At 40.5% G+C, this 25,903-nt stretch overlaps 1 protein-coding gene across 1 annotated transcript in view; it reads right to left on the reverse strand.

Annotated features, from left to right (window-relative positions):
* col27a1b (collagen, type XXVII, alpha 1b) overlaps nt 1–25,903 on the reverse strand; it is a 168,432-nt gene that overhangs the window by 107,409 nt on the left and 35,120 nt on the right. Inside the window, exons 5-7 of the mRNA XM_060907051.1 lie at nt 20,861–20,914; nt 3,960–4,013; nt 3,720–3,773 (exon numbers count right to left, since the gene is read on the reverse strand). Coding sequence (XP_060763034.1) covers nt 3,720–3,773; nt 3,960–4,013; nt 20,861–20,914 — 162 coding nt within the window. The remainder of the gene's footprint in view (nt 1–3,719; nt 3,774–3,959; nt 4,014–20,860; nt 20,915–25,903) is intronic.

Genomic DNA, 25,903 nt, shown 5'->3' on the forward strand with positions numbered 1-25,903 from the left:
ACTTTTGGTTGGCTTGTGGGCATTTCTCTGGTGTGTGTGTGTGTGTGTATGTGTGAAGAAATGTTTTTCACGTCATGTGGAAGAGTATAAAGTGTGTGAATATCTGTGTGTGTGGGATAATAGAATCCAGATCAGGGGTCAGGCTCTTGGCAGAGCTTGTGAGTGTGGCACGCTGTCTTTTCCTACAGCAAACTGATAAATTGGCGCTTTTTAAGCACTTGGATTTGCTCTGAATGCTGTTGCTCTGAGTGCAGCTGATGAAGACAATATGGTGCCCTGGCTGTGAGTTCTTGCGTTTCCTCTGAAATCTGTGCTTCCATTCACACTGATAAGATGCTTACAGATGATACACTGAAACTGGTTTGAGCTTGATATGAAAACCTATCTGCTGTGAAATCTCAACAAAACGTCTCCCACCAATGAGCTGCCGTGGTTCGAGCTCTTCTCTGACTATCATTCATTTTTAAAGCTCATAACAGGTTTTATAGTGATATATAGTGACTGTGACATTTCATAACCTTTTCTGACATGAATGCATTATCTGGAGAGATTTTAGAGCAGCTCCGAGTCCTATTTATCTTGGAAAAAGATGGAAATAAATAATTCTCTAATAGTACGTATTAAATCTAATATTTGAAATATGTGAAGTATTTGAGTAAAGAATATAGACTGAAGACGACCGTATGATCATCTCATATCCTAAAATTATCCTTGAATCTAAAAATCAGGCACAATGAGAAAATACTTTGGTTGATTTTTGTTTTTTCTATTTTTTTTTTTTTTAACTTCTTTTCACATTCCTCCCGCTGCATGTCTCGTTCTGGCTCCATCTTGCTCATGCGCCTCCTCCCAAATGATCATTCACCTCTGACTTGCTGACTCAGACCAGCACTTTCCAGAATCTGTGTCTATTTTTTCCTTGCTAGAAGCAGACATTTGGTTTTTATGTCTACTCATGACTTCTATTAGGACAGGGGCTGTGACTGGAGGAAGAAAGAACAAAGATCAGGATGATTATCTGAAGGGATAAACAATAAGAGAAAGCAACAAGGGTGAGGCTGAGGACAAGCGACAGGCTGAAGCAAGCTGAAGTGGCTCGATGGCTAATGGTAGACGGCTGCATGGCGTCTGTTTAGACAGGAACCTACAGAGGTCTCCGGCATGTGTTGCTGACTTTGTCCGGAGTAACTGATTTAGCATGATGCACAAGCACATTTTTTAAAGCCAAGGCTTTATCTTTTCAGCACACTACTATGTGAAAGGAGCTTAAAAGAAGGATAGGCTGTAATACACCCCTGTCAAATAAGATTTTATTCATGTTTCCTCAACAGCTACAAAACTTTATTGATACACCAACAGTCAAGCGTGTAAGAATACATAGGACGGAAACACTACTATTGTACAAGTGGAAAAGCCAGACGGGATGAATCACTGTTATATACACAAGTCTCAGAAGGATTTGTTTTGGTGATTTATTTTTTTTTTTTTTTGCCCACACGTTTGCTCAGATTGAACTTCCTTCACGGTTTCTACCATTTAAAACCCCAAGTGCATTGATTATTTTTATGTGCTTTCCACTGGGCCTTGGCCACGAGCTCGCGCCACACTAAAACGAGTCAGCTTGCCCTCTCCTCTTGTTTGAACTGTTTCTGTCGGTGAACCTGATCTGGCTTTATTACAGTGTTCACCCATTTTTCAATGTCTCTGGAGCCTGGCCATAAGGCCAACTGTCAGCAGAGCATTTCAGTCAAACAACTGGCCTGAGATCAGCTTTCAGCACTGTGGTCCCTGAAATCCAATCCTTTTCAGGGAGCACAACTGATCCTGGATCAGACAGAGATAAACACAATATCATGTTGTTCTTGCTCCATTTGCGTTTCATAAATGCTTCTGAGTCATGTTTGGGCTTTTCATATAAGGAGTAAGTACAATTTTTTTTTCACTTTTACATTATATAATGGCATATAACTGCATGACACACTGAGCTCTAAATGCCTTCAGAGAGTCAGATTGCAGTAAAAAGAGTGGAAGACTACACTGTACTGTAACAGACGTTAGTAGCCTGTGCTTGTCCTATTACACAACACTGTGTCTCGGTGCCAGACAACACATCTGCTTTTATGCTGAGAGTATGTGTGAAAGAGTTTGAAGAATTAGGCACAGCTAAACACAATCGGTAATCAAGGCCATTTCTTTTCCAGCTAATTTTCAGCTGGCAATACAGATAAACACACTGAGCTCCATCCATTCTCTCTACCCTGATTAGTTTCTGCACTTCAGATGCCATCTTTATCCATGAAAAAGGCTTCTTCTCGAGACAGAGACTGTATGGAATAACCTTGTGGTTTAGTGCCAATGGTAATTTAGCAGAACTAGCGTCTCCAAGTAATTTTCCATGCGCTTTTAATGTATTTTTTCAGCCGCAACTTTGTGATTAAGAACATATGCAAGCAACGAGGCAGCCAGGTAATTCCATTACTTTACAATGTTTCAAGCAGTCATTTTGCCTCCAAACATACTGGCACTCAAAAACGTTGCCGTGTGAATGTGATGTGTGTCATAACACACTGCTTAGCATTACCACATGCAAAAGAGTATTTATTAAACAGCAGTGGACACGCATTAGGCTCTGAAAAGAGCCGCTGGAAATGACATACTGCTTCATCTACAAGACGATGAAACTGAAAAATTCTGAAGAACAGAAATCCCACTTTCCACTTTCTGTTTAAAGAGAGAGAGAGAGAGAGAGAGAGAGAGAGAGAGAGAGAGAGCGAGCACGAAGTTTTGTGAGACGACATTGGAGCGAGAACAACAGGCATGACGCCAGGCGGAGTCTCTCAGCATTCAAGTCGACTGTCCAAAAAACGGCCGGCTGGAACCAGCCGCTTCCTCTCAAGCTGCTCAGTGCTGGCTTGTTAATATGAGCTCAGAAACACAACCGATCCTTTTCTACATTGGCACAAAAGTTCGTCGGCTCATTTGATCCCACTGAAAGAATCGTATTCCCCAACAGCTGATAAACAACTAATTATGACTCCCAGGGGAGGGTTTTTGAAATAGCATGTTGCAATTTAATAGGCTTATTGCATGACAGGGCAATTTCATCCAAAGGTATGCAGCTGAGAAAAGAATGACATCACCAGTCCTCACCGACCAAAAGCTGCTGAGTGAGCTGGTTTATTTGATTTGACCCAAAATCAGTGCGCGAAATAACGAATATGTGCTTTTCACAATTTTATGATGTCATAAACTGGCCACTTTGTTCGAGAACATAACTGAGAACACCGCTTCGCCGTATCTGGAGCCTGTTAGGCTTTCATCCAAACAAGTGAGAAGAAACATCCAGTGCAAGGCAGGCATTCTGGTCTGCATCGGGATCTTTCTCCCACAGATGAGTCAATGGGATTTCACACTGGACGGAATCAAGGAGGGGCCTCTCTTCATGGAAAAAACCCAAACATACAGTAACATGCAATCACTCACCCAGAAACGTGGAGCACATTTACCGACTTTGATTTATATGCCATAACACAGATGGGCCTGAGAAACCTCTATAGCGCAATATACGCTTGGATTTCTTCCACAGCTATGACATTTGCTGAGGAAACTTGAACACACAGGCCAATGAGGATAATCAAGTGTTCCAAGCACCTGGAGAGTAACACCTCTTAAAGAGCCGTATGGAAATATAAGTAGAGGTTATTGAAGAGGGTCCTTACCTTTCGACCTGCTTGACCAGGTAGTCCAGGTGGCCCCAATATTCCAGGGCCCCCCTGAAAAAGTCAGGATGTAGTTATGTAATATTTCCTGGCACTAAAAACACAATATTTATGACTATTATGTCAATAATACATGACAAATCACATGCATATGAATATAATATAAGATTATACACAATTCTAGATATATTGCCGAATGCACTAGTGCTACTAAACCAAGTGTCAAGGTGAAGCACATACTTTTTCTCCATTTGGCTCTCTGCCAGGGGAGAGTCCAGGGTCTCCCTTTCTTCCCTATGACACACAGACAGGAAACAAATTATCCTTGTGCAGGGTGCATGTGTAAGTGTGTGCACTGCATGCCTCTGACACAGGGAGATACACTGCAAATGGACATGCACACTGTCGAGCTGCAAGTAAGAGACAAATTATCTGATCGTACAGCAGTTTTCACACATCAGACCAACTACTGAATTTTGTGAATAAATATCAACAGGTGGTGGTGTAGTGGTTAGTGCTGTTGCCTCACAGCAAGAAGGTCTGGGTTCGAGCCCCGTGGCCGACGAGGGCCTTTCTGTGCGGAGTTTGCATGTTGTCCGCGTGGGTTTCCTCCAGGTGCTCCGGTTTCCCCCACAGTCCAAAGACATGCAGGTTAGGTTAACTGGTGACTCTAAATTGACCGTAGGTGTGAATGTGAGTGTGAATGGTTGTCTGTGTCTATGTGTCAGCCCTGTGATGACCTGGTGACTTGTCCAGGGTGTACCCCGCCTTTTGCCCGTAGTCGGCTGGGATAGGCTCCAGCTTGCCTGCGACCCTGTAGAACAGGACAAAGCAGCTAGAGATAATGAGAATATCAACAGGCTATTTTACTGTTAACGGCAGAGGTGGACAGTAACAAAGTACATTTACTTAAGTACTATACTTAAGTACACTTTTTGAGTATCTGTACTTTACTTGAGTATTTTTTATTTTTTTTTGAAACTTATGACTTTAACTTCACTACATTTGAAAGGCAAATATCGTACTTTTCACTCCACTACATTTCTATCAAGGTCCTCTTACTCGTTACTATGAAGCAGCTTAGAAAGTGGATTTTTTTGTCTTTTCTTTTCGAAAAAGTGATTGTTTTTTTTTTTCGCAGGTGACACTGAGACAGACTATCAGTAATCACTGGGGTCACGTCATGTCCATAGACTGTATAAAATCAAGTCCAGTGATTTCTCAGCAGCATTATTTGAACACGATGAGTTGATGGCAGAATGGAAGGAGGCGGGTCTTCTGGGGAATGCACACCCATGACCCCATGTTTCAGTTTCCTGAAAGGATTAAAAATTCGTTTTGCTTTAAATGTTTGCTTTGTTTGCCTAAAATGAACCACATCACAGCCTACAAAAATTCGCCGTCCAACCTGCAGAAGCATATTGAGGGATATAAACGTTTTATTCCAAGAGAAAGCTTGCAGTGAAGTTGTCTGTGCTTTTAGAGCTAGCGATAACGTTGCAATAGCTATATAGTCTGGTTACTCACATGACTTTCTCTGGATTTGCCCACCAAGTTGCCATAGCCTTGTCCACAGCTAACGTTTACACATAGCTAGTTAACTTGAACATTTTTAGTTAGCATGTAAAAACGGAGTTACGCTAACATGAATAACGTTAACTTATCTGAAGTCCTTTCAGAAATATGTTTTAGCATAATCTTGCCAAATAAACAGAATGTAGAAATCTTTCTTTTCTAGTAGCGTTAGCTACCCAATATGATTTCGAGTTTGAAAAGCGTTTGCTAGCATGTCAGGTGGAGTTTCACTGACTAGCTAGCTTAACATTAAACCACCATGATGGCACAGCATGCGTTCATTTTGTGAATTCACATTTCTGCCTTTGGTCACGGCGTTAGGTTTTGTAAGCGTTGTGGCAATAATACAACGATGCGTTGACAGAAAATGTACTTTTACTACTTAAGTATTTTTAAAAGCAAGTACTTCAATACTTTAACTTCAGTAAAAAAAAAAAATGACTGTACAACTTGTATCAGAGCCCTGTGATGACCTGGCGACTTGTCCAGGGTGTACCCCGCCTTTCGCCCGTAGTCAGCTGGGATAGGCTCCAGCTTGCTTGCGACCCTGTAGAACAGGATAAAGCGGCTAGAGATAATGAGATGAGACTTGTATCAGAGTAACGTTTGACCAGTGGGATCTATACTTTAACTTACGTAATGAAATTGGGTACTTTGTCCACCTCTGATTAACGGTAAGTGAATATAATCTCCAAGACTTCACAATGTTGCAAGATACAACCATTACATCCAGTTATTATTACAACTTATTATAATCGTAACATGCTTTAGCATACAGTAAAAACCAATTCAATCACAGCATTGTTGAATGATTACATCTGACTGGTCAGAAGATGCAGTGCAGCCACAGTGCCCTCCAGAATTATTGGCACCCCTTATAAAGAGTAGTAAACAGGGTAAGAAAAAAAATCCACCTTTTGGTGAAGTCGCTTCATCTTGCACTGAAAAAATGAGAAAAATCCAACCTTTAATTGAAATAAATGTATGGACAGAAAAACTAACCCCTCATCAAGAGATGATTATTTAAAAAAAACAAAACAAGTGCCACTATTATTGGCACCTCTGGAGATTATAGTGAACACAATGGCACTGAAGAGTGTTTCCCATTTAAATTGTACAGTATTTCTGAGTTGACTGGAGTGTGTAGGAACTTTCACGCTGTGATCTGTGACTTACTGAATACCTAAGGAAGAAATATGAGGTGACACAGAGGCCAAATTCCCTTAGTCAACCATCAATATGGTGAAAGATAAGAGAACTCACAAACCAAATGAGAGAGAAGTGTGATGACTTTCATAAGTCAGGGAATGGTTATAAAAATAGCTACTTGCCTGAAAATGTCCATTTCTACTGTTAGGGCAATAATAATAATAAAAAAGAAAGTGGACACCAAGTGGAACTGTTACAAACTTGCCTGGAAGAGAACCCAAGTTTATTTTGTATTTTGCCCCATGTACAGTGAGGAGGAGGGTAACAGAGGCAAAAAAACAAAAACAAAAAATACAACAAAACCCAAGGATTACTGTTGGTGAATTACAAGAAAAAGTAAAACCTTGTGGTTTCCAAGTCTCCAGAACCACCATCAGACACCACCTCTGTACCAACAGAGTATTTGGAAGGTATGCCATAAAAAAAGCCAGTTATGCCAGTTAACCACAAACATAAGTGCCAATTGTTTGCGAAACGCGACTACAACTTTGACTGGAACCGTGTTCTGGTCTTGTGTAACAAACATGGAGCTTTTTGACAATAAACACTCAAGGTGGGTTTGGTGTAAAAACAAGGATGAAAAGAACCTGATTCCAACTGTAATAGTGGAAGTTCTGTGAGGGTTTGTGGCTGTTTTTCCTCCAAAGGCTCTGGAAACCTTGTTCGGGTACATGGCATCATGACCTCCATGAAATACCAGGACATTTTAAATCAAAATCTCGCTGCCTCTGCCAGGAAACTAATACTGGATTGTAAGTAGATCTTCCAGCAGGACAGTGATCCAAAGCATATGTCCAAATCAACACAAAAATGGTTCGCTGAGCACAGAATCAAGCGTCTGCCATGGCCATCTCAGTCCCCTGACCTGAACCTCAGTGAAAACCTGTGGGGTGAGCTGAAGAGGAGAGAGTACAAGAGAGGGCCGGGGACCCTGGATGATCTGGAGAGATTATGTAAAGAGGAATGGTCTCAGATGCCCTGCTTTGTATCTCCAACTTTATAAAATGTTCTAAAAGACTCAGTGCTGTTTTACTGGCAAAGGGAGGTTGTACAAAAGTATTAAATGCAGGGGTGCCAATAATAATGGTGCATGTGCTTTGTTGAAAATAATTATTTCCTGAAGAGGTGTTTGTTTTTAACCGAATAAATGTATTTCAGTTAAAAGGTTGGATTTTTTTCCTCATTTTTTTTCAGTGGGAGATGAAACGACTTCACCAAAAGGTGGATTTTTTTTCCTAACATTTTTTACTCATCTTTAACAAGGGGTGCCAATAATTGTGGAGGGCACTGTATGACAGTAGTTCCAGTTGCAAGGTTTATGTTAATGCACACATTCTAAAGTCAGTTATCATTCATACATCAGCATTTCAATAGTAAAAACTTTCACAGGGACTTGCATGGCAGACACTCCACCCCAACACATTTAAAAAAAAGTGTGTAAGTGTTGATATGATGAAGTTTTCCATGAGAAGATGTTTATTTTGCATTTTTTGGAAGGAGTCTCCAGTGTCAGTGTGGCACCGGGGACGCGGGGTCGAGCGCCAGTTTGGGAAAGGAGGGCGAGGCCAGGGAAGGTGAGTGGCGAAACGATCACATCTGTGTCTGTTTAACGGTGTGTGTAAGCTGAAAACCTAAAAAATTAAAAGAGCAACGAAGAAGTATCCCGCCTGTCCCAGTGCTTCAGCGTCCCACCCTACTAGAGAAAATGTTTGAGCCAGCTTTATAATTTCAGAGGAACAAGACAAATTGCAGGTTTTGTCTTATTAGTGTTAAAAAGGACAGTCGAGTCAGAGAGTAACTGTTTAGTTACAGTACTGTACAGTCCTGTGCAAAAGTCTTAGGCACATGTAAAGAAATGCTGTAGAGCAAAAATGGCTTAAAAATAATGAAATGAAATGAAATGTTTCAACATTAAAAAAATATACTATAAACAGCAGTAAGCCATAATAAACGAAACAAAGTCAATATTTGGTATGAGACGACCCTTTGCTTTAAAAAAAATGAGTGCAGTTTTATGCGGAAATGAGCTGTAGGTTTTGAGCATCTTGCAGAACCAGCCACAGTTCTTCTGGACACTTTGACTGTCATACTTACTTCTTAATTTTGCACCAAAACCCAGCAGCCTTCATTGTGTTTTCTTTTTTAATCTGAAAAGTGCTCTCTTAGGCGGCACGGTGGTGTAGTGGTTAGCGCTGTCGCCTCACAGCAAGAAGGTCCTGGGTTCGAGCCCCGGGGCCGGCGAGGGCCTTTCTGTGCGGAGTTTGCATGTTCTCCCCGTGTCCGCGTGGGTTTCCTCCGGGTGCTCCGGTTTCCCCCAAAGACATGCAGGTTAGGTTAACTGGTGACTCTAAATTGACCGTGAGTGTGAATGGTTGTCTATGTGTCAGCCCTGTGATGACCTGGCGACTTGTCCAGGGTGTACCCCGCCTTTCGCCCGTAGTCAGCTGGGATAGGCTCCAGCTTGCCTGCGACCCTGTAGAAGGATAAAGCGGCTAGAGGTAATGAGATGAGAAGTGCTCTCTTATAGAATATGCTGCTCAGATAAAATTTTTTTTTCTGTAACATTCAATTTTGTGCTGGAAAATGAGCATTTAGAACTCTAAAATGTTTTTGTACTGACTCGATAATGTAGAAGTCATAAAATAGGAATCTATAACAAAGTTTGTATGAAAAAAAATAGTCCATATATTATATAAACGAGTGTTCTACTGGGAAATACACCACTCGTATTTTTCATTCGAGCTCCATCCAGGACTTGGAGAACCAAAACCATGACATAAATATCTACGTATATGTCAGTTGTGAGGAAACCGATGAATTGTTTTGATAAATTTGGGTACTTTTTGTTTGTGAATGTGTCTATATAATAAAAAGAACATCACATGTTGGCTTGAAGATATATACGTTATTTACCAGCTGGGAGGTCCGTATCGTGAAATACTGTGACTGAGGTTTTGAAAGTACTGAGCGAGGCCCTCTGGGCCGAGGTCAGTATTCAAGGCCGAGGTCACGGTATTTCACCATACGGACCGACCTTAAGCTGGTAAATAATATATTTATTTTTTTCTTTACCAAATTCTAACAGAAAACGAGAGCGCCCGAAAGGGAAAACTGAGCCGAGCCGCCATTTTGAATCCTCATTCACGGCTGTAATGCAAATTGCTTCCTCCTCGGTATACAAGTGCACTTCCATGGCAGGAAAAAAACTATATTTTGCTGCCTATGTAGTCCCCTATTTATACAAAACTGAGTCATTCAGGATTCAGCCATGTTTTTGCTCGGCGTTAGCAAGTTACAGGTTTTTAGCTTTCTCCTGAAATGTTTTCTTTTATTTTGTCTTCCTCAGGGTAGTAAAACTCGCTTTCGCTGTGAACACTGTCGTTATCGCTATCCATGCTGTAAAATTAATGCTATTTTGAATCCTCATTCACGGCTGTAATGCAAATAGCTTTCTCCTCAGTATACAAGTGCACTTCCATGGCAGGAAAAAAACTACATTTTGCCGCCTATGTAGTCCCTTATTTATACAAATAGGAGTCATTCAGGATTCAGCAATGTTTTTGCTCGGTGTTAGCAAGTTACAGGTTTTTAGCTTTCTCCTGAAATGTTTTCTTTTATTTTGTCTTCCTCAGGGTAGTAAAACTCGCTTTCGCTGTGAAAACTGTCTTCACTATCCATGATGTAAAATTAATGCTATTCTCCTGAGAAATGCTGGCAAAAATTATAAGATTTTTGATCATCTTATAAATAAATCTTATAAAAAAAGATAAATGTTGACAAAAAATTCTACTATGTTTGTTGTTGTTGTGAACGAGCGAGTCGCCAGAGGTCTGTAACCGGGGTCCGTAACTGGGGTTCATATTGTAGGATACGAACCCACTCACCAGCCAATCAGCGCGCAGGATTTGATGGAAACCGGACCGTGAAAAAAATAAATGAAGTTTATCTTCTCGTGTTAAAAAACTCTTATTTTTCATACGAAATAAATTTCATTCAGATCCACAATGTAACAGTTATTCTATGATTGAGTCGTACATGAGCTGATAGTTGAAGAGGTGCGTAGCGCCAAGCTGGCTATAAGCCATGTACGATGAGATTGAGTGGAATAACTGTTTTATTCTATCCACATTCACTGGATTTTGAGAAACAGAGCATTTTTATTTTTTTTGCAAATTTCTTAAATAAAAACTTTATACAAAATGTCCAACAAATTCATTTCCGCTTAGAATGTAAACAAATCAGTGAAATGACAGTAGCAATTTGTGAAAAATGTTATAACAATAATAATAATAATTCTTGAAAAATAAAAAAAGATATGTTCTTACCATCAAATACTTTCATTCCAAATTTTGTTGCTTTTTTGTATTCTTTGAGGTTTTGTTTTCGAGTAGAGTTTTTATTTCGTCCTCGGTTGGTTCAGCGACACGCGCCGCCATTTTGTTTTTCTCTACTCACAGTATATGAGCTGACTGGCTACTACTAGGCTATCAGAGAGCACGATTGCTCATCTCCAGTGAATGTGGACAGAATATTTCCTGATACTTCACTCTGATGACATCACTCCCAGCGTTTTCCTCCTGACTAGATGCGCGTTGTCAAAATGGCGAACTGGTTCAAAATTAATATTCTTTTGATTATCTTGCGTATTTTTTGTGGATGTATCCATATAATATAAAGAACATTACACAGTGGTGCAAAGATATGAAGTTTATCTTCTCGTGTTAAACAATATATCACTCGTTCACTTCGCTCACTTGTGATATATGCATTCACCACTTGAAGATAAACTTCGTATCTTCACACAACTGTGGAATATCCTCTACGTATAATGTAAGTGATAACAGGGACTAACTTGTTTCGCTGACATTCCACAACATTAACATAATTATAAATGCAAACTATGACGTCATTCTTTAACAAGATCAAGTGTGAGCTACTGCTCACTTATGCATCCCCCCCACTCTCGCTTATATCAGAATGCAAGCAATCGAAGGAATAGGACTGTTATTATGAATGTTGACTTCAACAAATAATTAACCCTGAAACAAGTAAGTAAAGAGCAGTTTTCTTCCCAGGGATTTCAAATAGCATCCTGGTAAACTGTCATTTTGAAATAGCGTCAAAATCCACCCAATGTGTTTTGTAAATAAATTCAGTCGGTAAACAGGAAGTCGATGTGTGACAGACGTGAAAACGGTATACACGGTATCGAACCCCAAGCTGAAGCTCGGTACCAAATATCAAGCAGTTGTGATTTGTAGTTGCTGAGAAAAGTGTTACGAAATTTTGTAAATCCACACTACAAGTAGTCGTCGACTTCCGACTGCGTTTGGTTACGACTGACCGGTCGTAAACCGATCTGGTCGTAAGTCGGCCTATGTTAAATGAACGTAAGTATATTGTGATGTGTAATGATATTGTAATCATCTTAAAGTCTTATTTTATCAACATTTTCTTATTTCATGACCTTGGCTCATTATTTGGTTTAAGTCAAACACTGCATACTACACTGCATACAGTACAATTCGTTTAATATGTGCAAAACAAAAAATACGAAATACAGGTGTGGAAAATAGGAAACATTTTAGTTTGAAACATACCAAAATACAAATGTAAAACATAGCAAAATAGAAAATTTAGTGACCGCTGGCATCACTGGTGCTTGGCTGTGGGTCGTCTATGTCATCATCAGCTGTTGCAGCGCTCGGGCTGGCGGGAGCATTTGGTCGTTTCATAAACCAGGAGCTGGGGCGGAAACTGTATGACGGAGCACGAGAGAGACTGCGCATGTGCCTGGAGCTGGGACGGAAACTGTATGACGGAGTGCGCGAGGGAGCGCGGGAGAGATTGCGCATGTGTCTGGAGCTGGGGCGGAAACTGTATGACGGAGTGCGCGAGGGAGTGCGGGAGAGACTGCGCATGTGCCTGGAGCTGGGGCGGAAACTGTATGACGGAGTGCGCGAGGGAGTGCGGGAGAGACTGCGCATGTGTCTGGAGCTGGGGCGGAAACTGTATGACGGAGTGCGCGAGGGAGTGCGGGAGAGACTGCGCATGTGCCTGGAGCTGGGGCGGAAACTGTATGACGGAGTGCGCGCAGGAAAGACTGCGCATGTGCCTGGAGCTGGGGCGGAAACTGTTGTACGCGGCGAGAGGCGCTGCCGGGAGCTGGGGCGGAAACTGTCATACGCTCAGCTAGCTCGGCTGGGAAACACTTGCCAGTCATAACCAGACGGTCGTAAAGTTGATCGGTCGTAAGTCGCATAGGTCGTAAGTCGACGACTACCTGTATATGTTTCGTAAATACATTCAGTCGGTAAACAGGAAGTCAATGTGCGACAGACCTGAAAATGGTATACACGGTCTAGAACCCCAAGCTGAAGTTTGGTGCCAAGTACCAAGTGGCTATGATTTATGGTTGCTGAGAAAAAGGGTGTTTCGGACAGACGGAAATACGGAGATACGGATGGACGGACAGAGGTAAACCAGTACACCCCCCACCTTCGGAGCGGGGGTATAATAAATAATAAAAATAATAAATAAATATTTTGTTAGTTTCGACAAATTGCTGCAGTATAAGAAGAAAAAAACACTTGCAGTGTGAAGTTACTGGAAAATAACTGTCACAACACTCTGCTGTTGATTCTTTTCCTGTAGAGCAGCTCTGCCGTATTTTATCCCTTACTTGATGAACTATTAATCTGTCATGCTTAAATCCAGGTCTGATCTTATTGTAAGAAATTACTGATATATGCTGGATCATGTGAATCCTGTGATTCATCTAAACCACACAGAAACATTGATTGGGAACTTTTGAGGTTGGTCAAGATGGTCTAATGATTGTAAATTTGCATTACTTAAATCAAATGAAAAGTTCTGAGGTGAGGTTTGGGAAAGGGTTAGAGGTTAAATATTTCAAAAAAGTTGGGACAAAGTACAAATTGTCAATAAAACGGAATGCAATAATTTACAAATCTCAAAAACTGACATTGTATTCACAATAGAACATAGACAACATATCAAATGTCGGAAGTGAGATATTTTGAAATTTCATGCCAAATATTGGCTCATTTGAAATTTCATGACAGCAACACATCTCAAAAAAGTTGGGACAGGGGCAATAAGAGGCTGGAAAAGTTAAAAGTACAAAAAAGGAACAGCTGGAGGACCAAATTGCAACCCATTAGGTCAATTGGCAATAGGTCATTAACATGACTGGGTATAAAAAGAGCATCTTGGAGTGGCAGCGGCTCTCAGAAGTAAAGATGGGAAGAGGATCACCAATCCCCCTAATTCTGCGCCGACAAAGAGTGGAGCAATATCAGAAAGGAGTTCAACAGTGTAAAATTGCAAAGAGTTTGAACATATCATCATCTACAGTGCATAATATCATCAAAAGATTCAGAGAATCTGGAAGAATCTCTGTGCGTAAGGGTCAAGGCCGGAAAACCATACTGGGTGCCCGTGATCTTCGGGCCCTTAGACGGCACTGCATCACATACAGGCATGCTTCTGTATTGGAAATCACAAAATGGGCTCAGGAATATTTCCAGAGAACATTATCTGTGAACACAATTCACCGTGCCATCCGCCATTGCCAGCTAAAACTCTATAGTTCAAAGAAGAAGCCGTATCTAAACATGATCCAGAAGCGCAGACGTCTTCTCTGGGCCAAGGCTCATTTAAAATGGACTGTGGCAAAGTGGAAAACTGTTCTGTGGTCAGACGAATCAAAATTTGAAGTTCTTTATGGAAATCAGGGACACTGTGTCATTCGGACTAAAGAGGAGAAGGACGACCCAAGTTGTTATCAGCGCTCAGTTCAGAAGCCTGCATCTCTGATGGTATGGGGTTGCATTAGTGCGTGTGGCATGGGCAGCTTACACATCTGGAAAGACACCATCAATGCTGAAAGGTATATCCAGGTTCTAGAGCAACATATGCTCCCATCCAGACGACGTCTCTTTCAGGGAAGACCTTGCATTTTACAACATGACAATGCCAAACCACATACTGCATCAATTACAGCATCATGGCTGCGTAGAAGAAGGTTCCAGGTACTGAACTGGCCAGCCTGCAGTCCAGATCTTTCACACATAGAAAACATTTGGCGCATCATAAAACAGAAGATATGACAAAAAAGACCTAAGACAGTTGAGCAACTAGAATCCTACATTAGACAAGAATGGGTTAACATTCCTATCCCTAAACTTGAGCAACTTGTCTCCTCAGTCCCCAGACGTTTACAGACTGTTGTAAAGAGAAAAGGGGATGTCTCACAGTGGTAAACATGGCCTTGTCCCAACTTTTTTGAGATGTGTTGTTGTCATGAAATTTAAAATCACCTAATTTTTCTCTTTAAATGATACATTTTCTCAGTTTAAACATTTGATATGTCATCTATGTTCTATTCTGAATAAAATATGGAATTTTGAAACTTCCACATTGCATTCTGATTTATTTACAATTTGTACTTTGTCCCAACTTTTTTGGAATCGGGGTTGTATATATATATATATATATATATATATATATATATATATATATATATATATATATATATACACACAGTATACACACACACATACTTGGAAGACCTAGGACATGAGATTAGAACTATGGCTGAGGACTACAGTTAATAATCTCATCTCATCTCATTATCTCTAGCCGCTTTATCCTGTTCTACAGGGTCGCAGGCAAGCTGGAGCCCATCCCAGCTGACTACGGGCGAAAGGTGGGGTACACCCTGGACAAGTCGCCAGGTCATCACAGGGCTGACACATAGACACAGACAACCTGAATGGTGTTTAATCGGAGCAAGTTTTTCATGATCTCAAATATGATCGATAACTGTCAGATTTTGCTTTCAGCTCCTAGACACAAAAGAGCGACAGCTTTGTTTTCCACTCAATATCCATTTTTCACCAATATTCAATGTCATATTCATAAGAAACCCAACATAAAGGTTGGCAGCAAACTTTAGACGCAAAATTGTACCTTTTCTAATAACTATGTATGAAATTGAACAATTTGTTTGAATTCACACTCATTTTTGATGAGATGAGATTCATATAGCACCACTCTTAGAATGGCCAACACAGCAATATTGATATTATACATACCATATACCATGTGTGATGAAAGATGAGTGCATAAAAAATGTTGTTAGCAGCACTGCATACGTGTTATTTTCATTCCAAAGTCCTGCAACTGGAAGAGCTGTAGATTACTAACATCTGTCCTACAGCAGTTGTCACTGAAAATTGTAACGGCAGCTTTGCTGCTATTGAGAATCTCCAGGGCCATTTACAGTGACATGGCTAATAAGTGCTCTCAAACCCAAGCGCAGTTATTTACACAAGAGTGTGGCCCATATATGCCTGCAAAAAAATGGGTTTACAGTAAGCCCTCCAAAGTCACTGAGGATCACCAGGCACATTCTTCTGCCTTTTCAGGCAATGGGTGGCAGCCCGAATTAGCATCCATGTCTCCTCACTGCCTTCAAGATTTATTCAATCTCAAACTCACCACAAAGCCATCATGACAACTGTTTATGTACTTGCTTGCTTAGGTGTTGAACTAAAGTGCCACAATGTCATCATGGCTTCAGCATCTTGAACCACATGAACATGGTATATTCCTGTTGCAGAAGTTATTTCAGTTAAAGATGACCGTTTTGCAAAGTCAAGACTGTCAAGCTATAAATAGGTCAAAGCCTATAGACATTTTTTATTCGTGTTATCGAGGCTATTACCATTAAAACGTCTCTGGATGATTAAAGCTTTCCCGTCTGAAGGTGTGGACCTTTACAATGTCCACACAGAGTAGAAAGCAACTGTATACTTGTTGGCTTGGCTCAAGCCTGAACTACAGCACCAGTTAAAAGTTTGGACACCCCTACTCATTCATACCTTTTTCTGTATTTTATCCATTGTAGAACAATACTGAAGACATCAAAACTATGAAATAACATTTGGAACATATATAGACTTATGTGGTAAACAAAAAAGTGTTAAACAAAACGTTTCATATTTTAGATTCTTCACTGTATCCGGCGTTTACCTTGATGACACTTTGCACACTATTACCATTATCTTAACCAGCTTCATGAAGTGGGGGCGGCACGGTGGTGTAGTGGTTAGTGCTGTCGCCTCACAGCAAGAAGGTCTGGGTTTGAGCCCCGTGGCCGGCGAGGGCCTTTCTGTGCGGAGTTTGCATGTTCTCCCCGTGTCCGCGTGGGTTTCCTCCGAGTGCTCCGGTTTCCCCCACAGTCCAAAGACATGCAGGTTAGGTTAACTGGTGACTCTAAATTGACTGTAGGTGTGAATGGGAGTGTGAATGGTTGTCTGTGTCTATGTGTCAGCTCTGTGATAACCTGGCGACTTGTCCAGGGTGTACCCCGCCTTTCGCCCGTAGTCAGCTGGGATAGGCTCCAGCTTGCCTGCGACCCTGTAGAACAGGATAAAGCGGCTAGAGATAATGAGATGAGAATGAGCTTCATGAGGTAGTCACCTGGAATGCTTTCCAATTAACAGGCGTGCCTCATCAAAAGTTAATTAGTGCAATTTCTTGCCTTCTTAATGCATTTGAGATCAAACAGTAAATCGTAAATAATAATACAGTAAATAGCCCTATTCCACAATTGTAGTAATCCACATTATGTCAAGAACCGCTCAACTAAGTAAAGAGAAACGACATCCATCATTATTTTAAGACATGAAATGTCTTTAATTAATAAAAATAAAAACAAGAGTGCTCTGAGAACACAATATCCCCCGCTAGCAACTATGCCATAACTCTGGTAAAATGCGACTGAATTGAACGAAATTGAAATATGCGTATTATCGACATATAACAAAGAATCCTGCCAAGTTTTGTGAAATTCCTCCAAATATTGTGAGAGAAGTTGATTTCAGAAGGTGAATACCCTTCCCAAGATGGATGGACGGACAGATGGACATTGCCACGACATAATCCCCCTTCGGGCCTTTCGGCCAGCTGGGGATAAAAATTGTGAGGGAAGTTGATTTCAGAAAGCAAGTACACTTGATGAAATTGCCAAAGTACCGGTACAAGTTTGTTAATAATCAAGGGCATAACTTGGGTAAAATTTGCTCAAATTAAACGAAATTTCAATAAGCGTATAACTGTCTTATAACAAAGCCTTTTGCCAAGTTTGGTGAAATTCCTCCACAAATTGTGAGAGGAGTTGATTTCAGAAGAATGTACACCCTCATGAAATTGTCAAAGTACAAGTTATTTAATCAAGGGTCAAAACTCTGGGAAAAATTTCACAAACAAAATTAAATTGCAATATGTGTATTACCGTCATATAACAAGGCCTTTTGCCAAGCTTCAAGAAATTTGTCCAAAAATTGTGAGAGGAGTTGATGTCAGAAGGCAAGCACACCTTCATGAAATTGTGAAAGTACAAGGTTGTTAATCAAGGGCCACAACTCTGGTAAAATGCAACTGAATTGAACAAAATAATAATATGCGTACTACCGACATATAACAATGCCTTTTACCAAGTTTTGTGAAATTCCTCTAAAAATTGTGAGAGGAGTTGATTTCAGAAGGAAAACACACACTCATGAAATTGTCAAAGTATAATTTTGTTAATCAAGGGCTGTAACTCTGGTAAAATGTGACTGAATTTAACAAAATTACAATATGTGTTTTACCGACAGATAACAAAGAATCCTGCCAAGTTTTGTGAAATTCCTCCAAAAATTGTGAGAGGAATTAATTTCAGAAGGTGGGTACCTTTCCCGAGATGGACGGACAGACGGACATTTGGGCCTTTCAGCTAGCGGGTGATAAAAAAACCACTGAATTAGAATGTGTGTCCAAACGTTTGACTGATACTGTATATCACGTGAGGCCCTGAGGAAGTAAGGAGTTCTTGAGAAATTTGTGTGCTACATTACATGGCTGAACATCATTTTTCCCCCCAATATTTCTGGAAAAAAATGTATATGTAATCATTAACTATTAGTAAACCTAAGGGAAAAGCTCAACTTGAAACACATTAAATATATTTATTTTGAAATATTTGCGAGGTGGGGTGGCATGGTGGTGTAGTGGTTAGCGCTGTCGCCTCACAGCAAGAAGGTCCGGGTTCGAGCCCCGTGGCCGGCGAGGGCCTTTCTGTGCGGAGTTTGCATGTTCTCCCCGTGTCCGCGTGGGTTTCCTCCGAGTGCTCCGGTTTCCCCCACAGTCCAAAGACATGCAGGTTAGGTTAACTGGTGACTCTAAATTGACCGTAGGTGTGAATGTGAGTATGAATGGTTGTCTGTGTCTATGTGTCAGCCCTGTGATGACCTGGCGACTTGTCCAGGGTGTACCCCGCCTTTCGCCCGTAGTCAGCTGGGATAGGCTCCAGCTTGCCTGCAACCCTGTAGAACAGGATAAAGCGGCTAGAGATAATGAGATGAATGAGATATTTGTGACATTCTTAGAGATTCATGTGATAATAATTAACAGTTATTCCACGAAATCGAGTCATACATGAGCCGATAGCTGATGAGGCTATCGTAGCACCAAGTTGACTATAAGCCATGTATGATGAGATTGAGTGGAATAACAGTTTTATTCTATCCACATTTTGAGAAATGGAGCATTTTTATTTTTATTTTTAGCAAATTTGATAAATAAAAACTATCATTTCTGCTTAGAATGTAAACAAACCAGCGAAATGACAGTAGCAATTTGTGAAAACTGCTATAATAATAATCTTATCTCATCTCATTATCTGTAGCCGCTTATCCTGTACAGGGTCGCAGGCAAGCTGGAGCCTATCCCAGCTGACTACGGGCAAAAGGCGGGGTACACCCTGGACAAGTCGCCAGGTCATCACAGGGCTGACACATAGACACAGACAAACATTCACACTCACATTCACACCTACGGTCAATTTAGAGTCACCAGTTAACCTAACCTGCATGTCTTTGGACTGTGGGGGAAACCGGAGCACCCGGAGGAAACCCATGCGGACACGGGGAGAACATGGAAACTCCGCACAGAAAGGCCCTCGCCGGCCACGGGGCTCGAACCCAGACCTTCTTGCTGTGAGGCGACAGCGCTAACCACTACACCACCGTGCTGCCCTATAATAATAATAATAATAATAATAATAATTCTTGAAAAATACAAAAGATATGTTCTTACCATCAAATACTTTTATTTCATATTTTGTTGATTTTTTTAATGTATTTTTTTGTTTGTTTTTTTTTCTTCTTCTTCTTTAGGGTTTTTTGGCGGTTGGCAAACCTACTTAAAGGTACATTACCACCACCGACTGGGCAAAAAATTATATTCTTTTAGCCATTTCTGTTTCTTTTAAATACTTGATAACAAATTTGGGGTTTTGCTTTCGAGTATTTATTTCATCTTCCGTTGGTTCAGCAACACGTGCCGCCATTTTGTTTTTCTCTACTCACGGTATATGAGCTGATAGCCTGATAGTAGAGTAGCCAATCAGAGTGCGCGATTGCTCATATCCAGTGAATGTGGACAGAATAATTTGGATGATGCTGGATTTTCATCATTTCATGGTGTTTAAAAAAAAAAGAGAAAAATATCTAACAATCTCAAATATAATCGATATCTGTCAGATTTTGCTTTTAGCTCCTAAAATCAAAATAACGAGCTTTTTTTTCTCATTCACCATTTTTCATTGACATTCAATATCATACTAATGGTAAACCCAACTTAAATGTAGTGGAGACAGCAAACGTTTCAGAATACAATGCAGATTTTATGGCAGAGAATCAGTTTGGCTAGTTAGTGACCTACGGTACAAGATCTACAAGGATGATGATGATGATATTGATGATGATAGCTTGAAAGTTAAAGCACTGGAAGCTTATCTGTTTGAGGAGGGTGTACTGATGAGGATGAGAGAGCTGGACAGATTAAAGGATTAAAGTGCTGCTGCATCGGTCACTTTATGTAGAGATGAATTCGTATTGGGCTGTACTAACAACAGGTACTAAAGAGCAACATGTCGATGAAAGTAGTTGAAAACAAAGACATCAGCTCTGAATTAAATTCTAAAATAAATAACTTGCACCACTGAAGTTTACATATTCATATACAAATTGAATCGAGTGGATTTTTTTCCGTTACTCTTACTCTCATCACTCTTTTACAAAGGTTACTGAATAAATCTTTAGTCGTTACTGAAGATGATTTCACATGAAAAACTAAATAGTTGAGACTTAAAGGAGATAAACAGTAAATGTTTTGTATTTTAGTACCAGGGATAACAGATACCTTTATGTGCCAATCAGCAGAAAAAGAGCAACTACTGATGAGCATTTGTTTACAGCCCACAACAGACATGCAGCAGTACAAACCTTGAGTCCTTTAGGCCCTGGCTGTCCGGGGTTTCCATGTGGACCTGGAGGACCCTGCAACACAAGCACATATTCACGTTTTTTTTTTTTTTGTGCCATCACTTCTATGTTTACAGTTCTGTCACTGCAGGAAACTTAGACCGGGTCGTGAACTTTGACCTGGGTTATTGTTATTCCCCCTTGAGAAGTTTTACAAGAGAAAAGAAAGGGAGTAAAGGGATGCAAAGAGCGTAAACAGTGTCTGCCACTGGGGTCCTTTGTTTAACTCTTGTGCGATTTTCAAGTGCTGTTTATATCCTGGTTACAAAACATGTAAACACTAGTGTTTGTCCTTTCTTGTAACACCATTAAATCTGTGGATACTGTAAGAACTGCGATGGCTGGCTTACCAAAAATTAAAAAAATTAAAAAATCAATCACCGGGCACATAACCGTCTGATAACATATTTGATCAAGGAGTGTCGTCTTTTTGTCGTTCAAGCTGTCAAATTGTCAGTCTGAGCCTAATTTACTGAAGGGGAGACCCCGATAAACTTCATCAGCAGCAACTATATCAAAAGTATTAAAAAGTACATAACTACAATCTAACAAAGCAAATTAAAGTAACTTATAGGTATAGTAGTATGTAAACGTTGTGTTTGCATAGAAAAGCTCTTAGACCAAAATAGGCAAGGCTCCATAAATTATTTACATAAATCCATCACCTGCGGTGAATTTGGCTTGAGTTCTGAGGTAATGCCAGCTAGCAGCTAACAAGATGACACAAACCTATCTGTCATTCAAATCAAATCGGCCCCGCCCCAATTATGCATAAATGCATGGCTCAATAGACTTTAAAGGTAGACTGACTTTCAGATTTTTAAAGTATAGGTCATAAAAAGAATTTTCCCCAACACCCAATTATTTTTGTTTAGTGGACCGAACAGTACTGAATTCGAATCACAGAATATATTATGTTTTTTAAAAATAGAACAATTAATGAATTTAGGGCCCTAAATTCTCTGCTATTTTTCCTGCTTCACCATGATCCAATTCAAGATACTACATCATGCATCATGTGGTGGGCTTTCCTCATTCACACAAGGCATTGTGGGATACAAATTTGAAACAGGAGAGAAAAATGGAGGACGTGAGTGTGTGAATGAAACGTGAAAGATCAACTACAGTAATGGAAAGCAAGAAGAAAAGACGTTATGTTGCGAAGGAAAGGAAACGCAGGACCAAACTAATAAATATCGGCGGTCAGCGAGCACCTCGGTGTGATCAGCTGTTCGTTTACCGACAGAATGATGTAACCGTCAGTGCATGGTCAAAGGTAAACCTGCGCATGCATGCACGGACTTCCTCTGTCTGCTTGACTGCACGAAGCAAGCGATTTCATGCACATTATTTGCTCAGGAATCCCCTCAAATTAAATAACTTCCCAGCCACAGAATGGCCTGTTTTTTTGAGACATTACAGAAATAAACATATATCACAATGACCAAATTTCAGAGGGAACCAAATTTCACCGAATTTATGAAATCGAAAGGCTGCCTAGCTATAAACTGTTGAATTATACAAAAATTCACCCCCCGTACAGTTGTCATGAAGGGAGAAACTAGCTATAGAGATGGAAACCATTTTTTGTACCAGGCTGTAAACGTGTGTTTTCACTGTAAATGTTAACATTTTAACATGGGGGTCTATGGGAATTGACTCGCTTTTGGAGCCAGCCTCAAGTGGCCATTCAAGGAACTGCAGATTTTAGCACTTCTGCATTGGCTTCACTTTTCAGAACCGGAGGTTCCCACTTGGTCACATATATTAAATTATATATTAGTCATATATTAAATTATATATTAAATTTATCTTCTAAAATAACAGCCTGTACTCATATCACAACCGGTTTATTTCACCATTGGAGATCAGATCACACAAGACATGAGTTAAATGACTCATTTTAAGGATTTAAGTAGGGTATTTAAAAGCATAGCCTAGGATTTCAAGCATATTTCAAGTTTAAAAGCAGTGCCAGCAAACATAAGTGCAATCAATTCAAGTAATAGTTAAGAAATAAAGGGTTTACAAAACAAGTTGGAGAATTCATTTTAAAAATTTTAGTAAGCTTTCTTGTTTTTTTGCCATTTTTTCCACAGCGCAAGCTAATGGCTACAAAAAACCCGGTGTTCTATTGAGCGGAAGTATACACCCCATGTCCCCCCCCTTCCCCTTCCGCATAGATTTTGTGGATGTCATAGAACAGAAATCAACAACAGATATCAAAATCAAAACCGAACACTAAACAATTTTTTATTTACTTATTTATTTAATTTATTGTTTGATTTTTTTCCCTTTGTGATGGTCACGGAGGTGATCTGATCCATTTAAATAGCTGCCGGAACACCGAATGAAATGAAAATAGCTGCCGGATCCGACGACGGAGGTTCCGGATCTTGTTCCGTCATGTTCCGGCTCAAATTAAGCGCTGGCTATCATAGATTCGGCAGAATCAAAGACGAGAAACAGGAAATCAGGGATCAGGAAACCAAACAAGGAAATAAGGCTCAGTAATGTGTCAGCAATGCAACTCAATACTTTGCAAAGTAAGTGTGTTTTCACAGTTTTTATATAGGCGCGCTGATTGCGCCTTAATCTTGTGCAGGTGTGAGTCGTTTACGGTGTGCATGAGAGTCCGCTTGGCATGCGCGCTGTCCAGAGCGCGCCCAAGAGTCTATCTGATGCATGTGCCAAAGCATGCAGGTGTGACACTCTTACACGAAATTTGTATAAAATGAATGTAGATATAAATAACTTATGCCAAATTATTATGGCATGCTATAAAAAATAAAAGAAAAAATCCAAGTCCTCGTCTCCAATTTACGAGTCCAAATGCAGTTAATGCACAAATCCGAGTCCAAGTCCGAGTCATCAGTGCTCAAGTCCAAGTCGAGTCACAAGTCCTTAAAATTAAAGCACGAGTTGGACTCGAGTATGACAAGCCTGCCATGTTCATTCATCTTGAGAAAGCACTTTATCCTGATCAGGGCCATTGTGGATCCGGAGCCTATACTAGGATCAGTGATGCCACTGCAAGGCAGCCTGCACACACAGTCCTTGTGGCATGTATTAAATACCGTAGGTGGGAGAAAACCAGAGAACTTGGAGGAAACTTACGTGGTGAAAGGTGCACAGAAACTCCACAGAGACGCCATTCGTTCGTAGGTTCATGTTATTTGTCATTACAAGCCTACAATCTGTAAATGTAGCCCTATGAACACCGGTTTTTCGAAATAAAAGGTTTCCCTTTTAGTTTGCAGTCCATATTTAGGTGTCTTGCAGCCCTAAGAAAACCACAGTTCAGTAAAGTGTTACCCAGGTCTCTATTTCATTTTATCTGGTGCAGCTCGAATCAGCAAGCATGCGGTTTAGGATGTGAAATGTTTTAGCACTGCGTAATGTCCACAGTTAAAAACTTGCAGAATGTTTTGTTTATATGAGTAAAACATATTTAAACGGTTCCATTCAGAACCGCACGAGCACAGTAGACACTTTCCTAACACAATAGCAAGGTTCTATTTTCAAGAGCTTTTCTAAACAAAATGTTCACAGCAGTCAAGGTCTTGTCTGCGGTATAACCTAATAATAACCCTGGTAATAACCAGAAACTTTCTGCTGACAATCTTTTTCTTAATAGGTTTAATATGTGTACAAGTTGTCATTTAATCATTCAATTGCTTTCGACTGCTGATAGAGTTTGCAGAATATAAACTAAGTTTTTGAAAATGTGCTTTACCCAAACAAATAAATTGTCATTTGACATTTTTTTGTGGTTTGATATATCTTACGTCAGAGCCCATGTCACTTTCAGCTCAAACTCTAGGGGAAGTCGGACCTGAGCTACACTCGCCGCCTGTGTGAGCATGAACATTTTCTGTACTCCATATGCAAAATGGGCCCGTGTTTGTGTTAGGGCATATGGATGTGATTTTCTGTATTCGGTCACCTCTCCCACACACGAGGTAGAGAAAGAGACAGAGTGTGGAGGAAATGGGGGGAGAAAGTGAGAGATGAAGAACATGTTCTGATGTTCTGACCTACATACTAGATGAGAGAAAATGAAAGCAATAATGATCCGTCGCTGTCAAACCCAATAAATAAATGCATCTGACGCAGAGGCACTATGGAGTGAAATACAAGTATTATCATGCCAGGTATCTAGTACAGAGGTTTAGGACGAAGCAGATCAGTGTGTGACTAAAAGAGCCACAAAGGGCGTTCAGTGTATGCAACCATTAATCTACCTTGTCCTGAACTGTTCTGGCCATGAATCATGAGTGAAGCACTTTTCCATTGCTGACTCTGCACATACTCGCCATATGGAGACGCTTACCAGGAGTTCATCGACAGATTTCCGCTTCTTTATTCACCACATTGCTCTACATACTGCAATTTGCTTGGATGCTATACATGTGGCAGCAGTTAGTCAGTAGACAGAGCCAAAGACAAGGATCTAGTTTTAGGTTATACTTCTTTAATGGTATGACACCACTAGAGAAAACATAATGTGCACATGAGTGATGTTCTGAGGCAGAGAAAGCCCTCCTGTCTCACAATGTGTTCAGGTAGGAGTGTGAGCTAACACCTGAGCATCTCATTTCACCTCGTATATTTCACTGGTTTGCTTCTCGAAATCTTTTCATGTGCGTGCCACACTGCTCTGCTGTAGAGCTGCCGAAGCACCCGAGGGAGACTGCTGGTCTGGTTTCTTGGAATCGAATGCAAAAAATGATGGAAAAAGGACAACTTTTTCCACTTCTTCCATAATGTTGGCACTAAACAATTTTCCCTGAACTGCCTAATCTTTGGAAATCTTTTTCAGACTGGCACAGGATCTTCAGCATCATGGGGAATGGGAACAGAAGCCAGGTTTACAGTGGTGTGCAGTATACATATGGAGAACCATCCTTTACCAATGACGCATTAAGGACAAGCATGCCATATGACCCCTTTAGTTGCATTACTCAGCAGGATGAGACAATCAAATGAGGAAAGAGTCCACAA

The sequence above is a fragment of the Neoarius graeffei genome, chromosome 24 (genome assembly GCF_027579695.1).
Source record: "Neoarius graeffei isolate fNeoGra1 chromosome 24, fNeoGra1.pri, whole genome shotgun sequence".
NCBI lineage: Eukaryota > Metazoa > Chordata > Actinopteri > Siluriformes > Ariidae > Neoarius > Neoarius graeffei.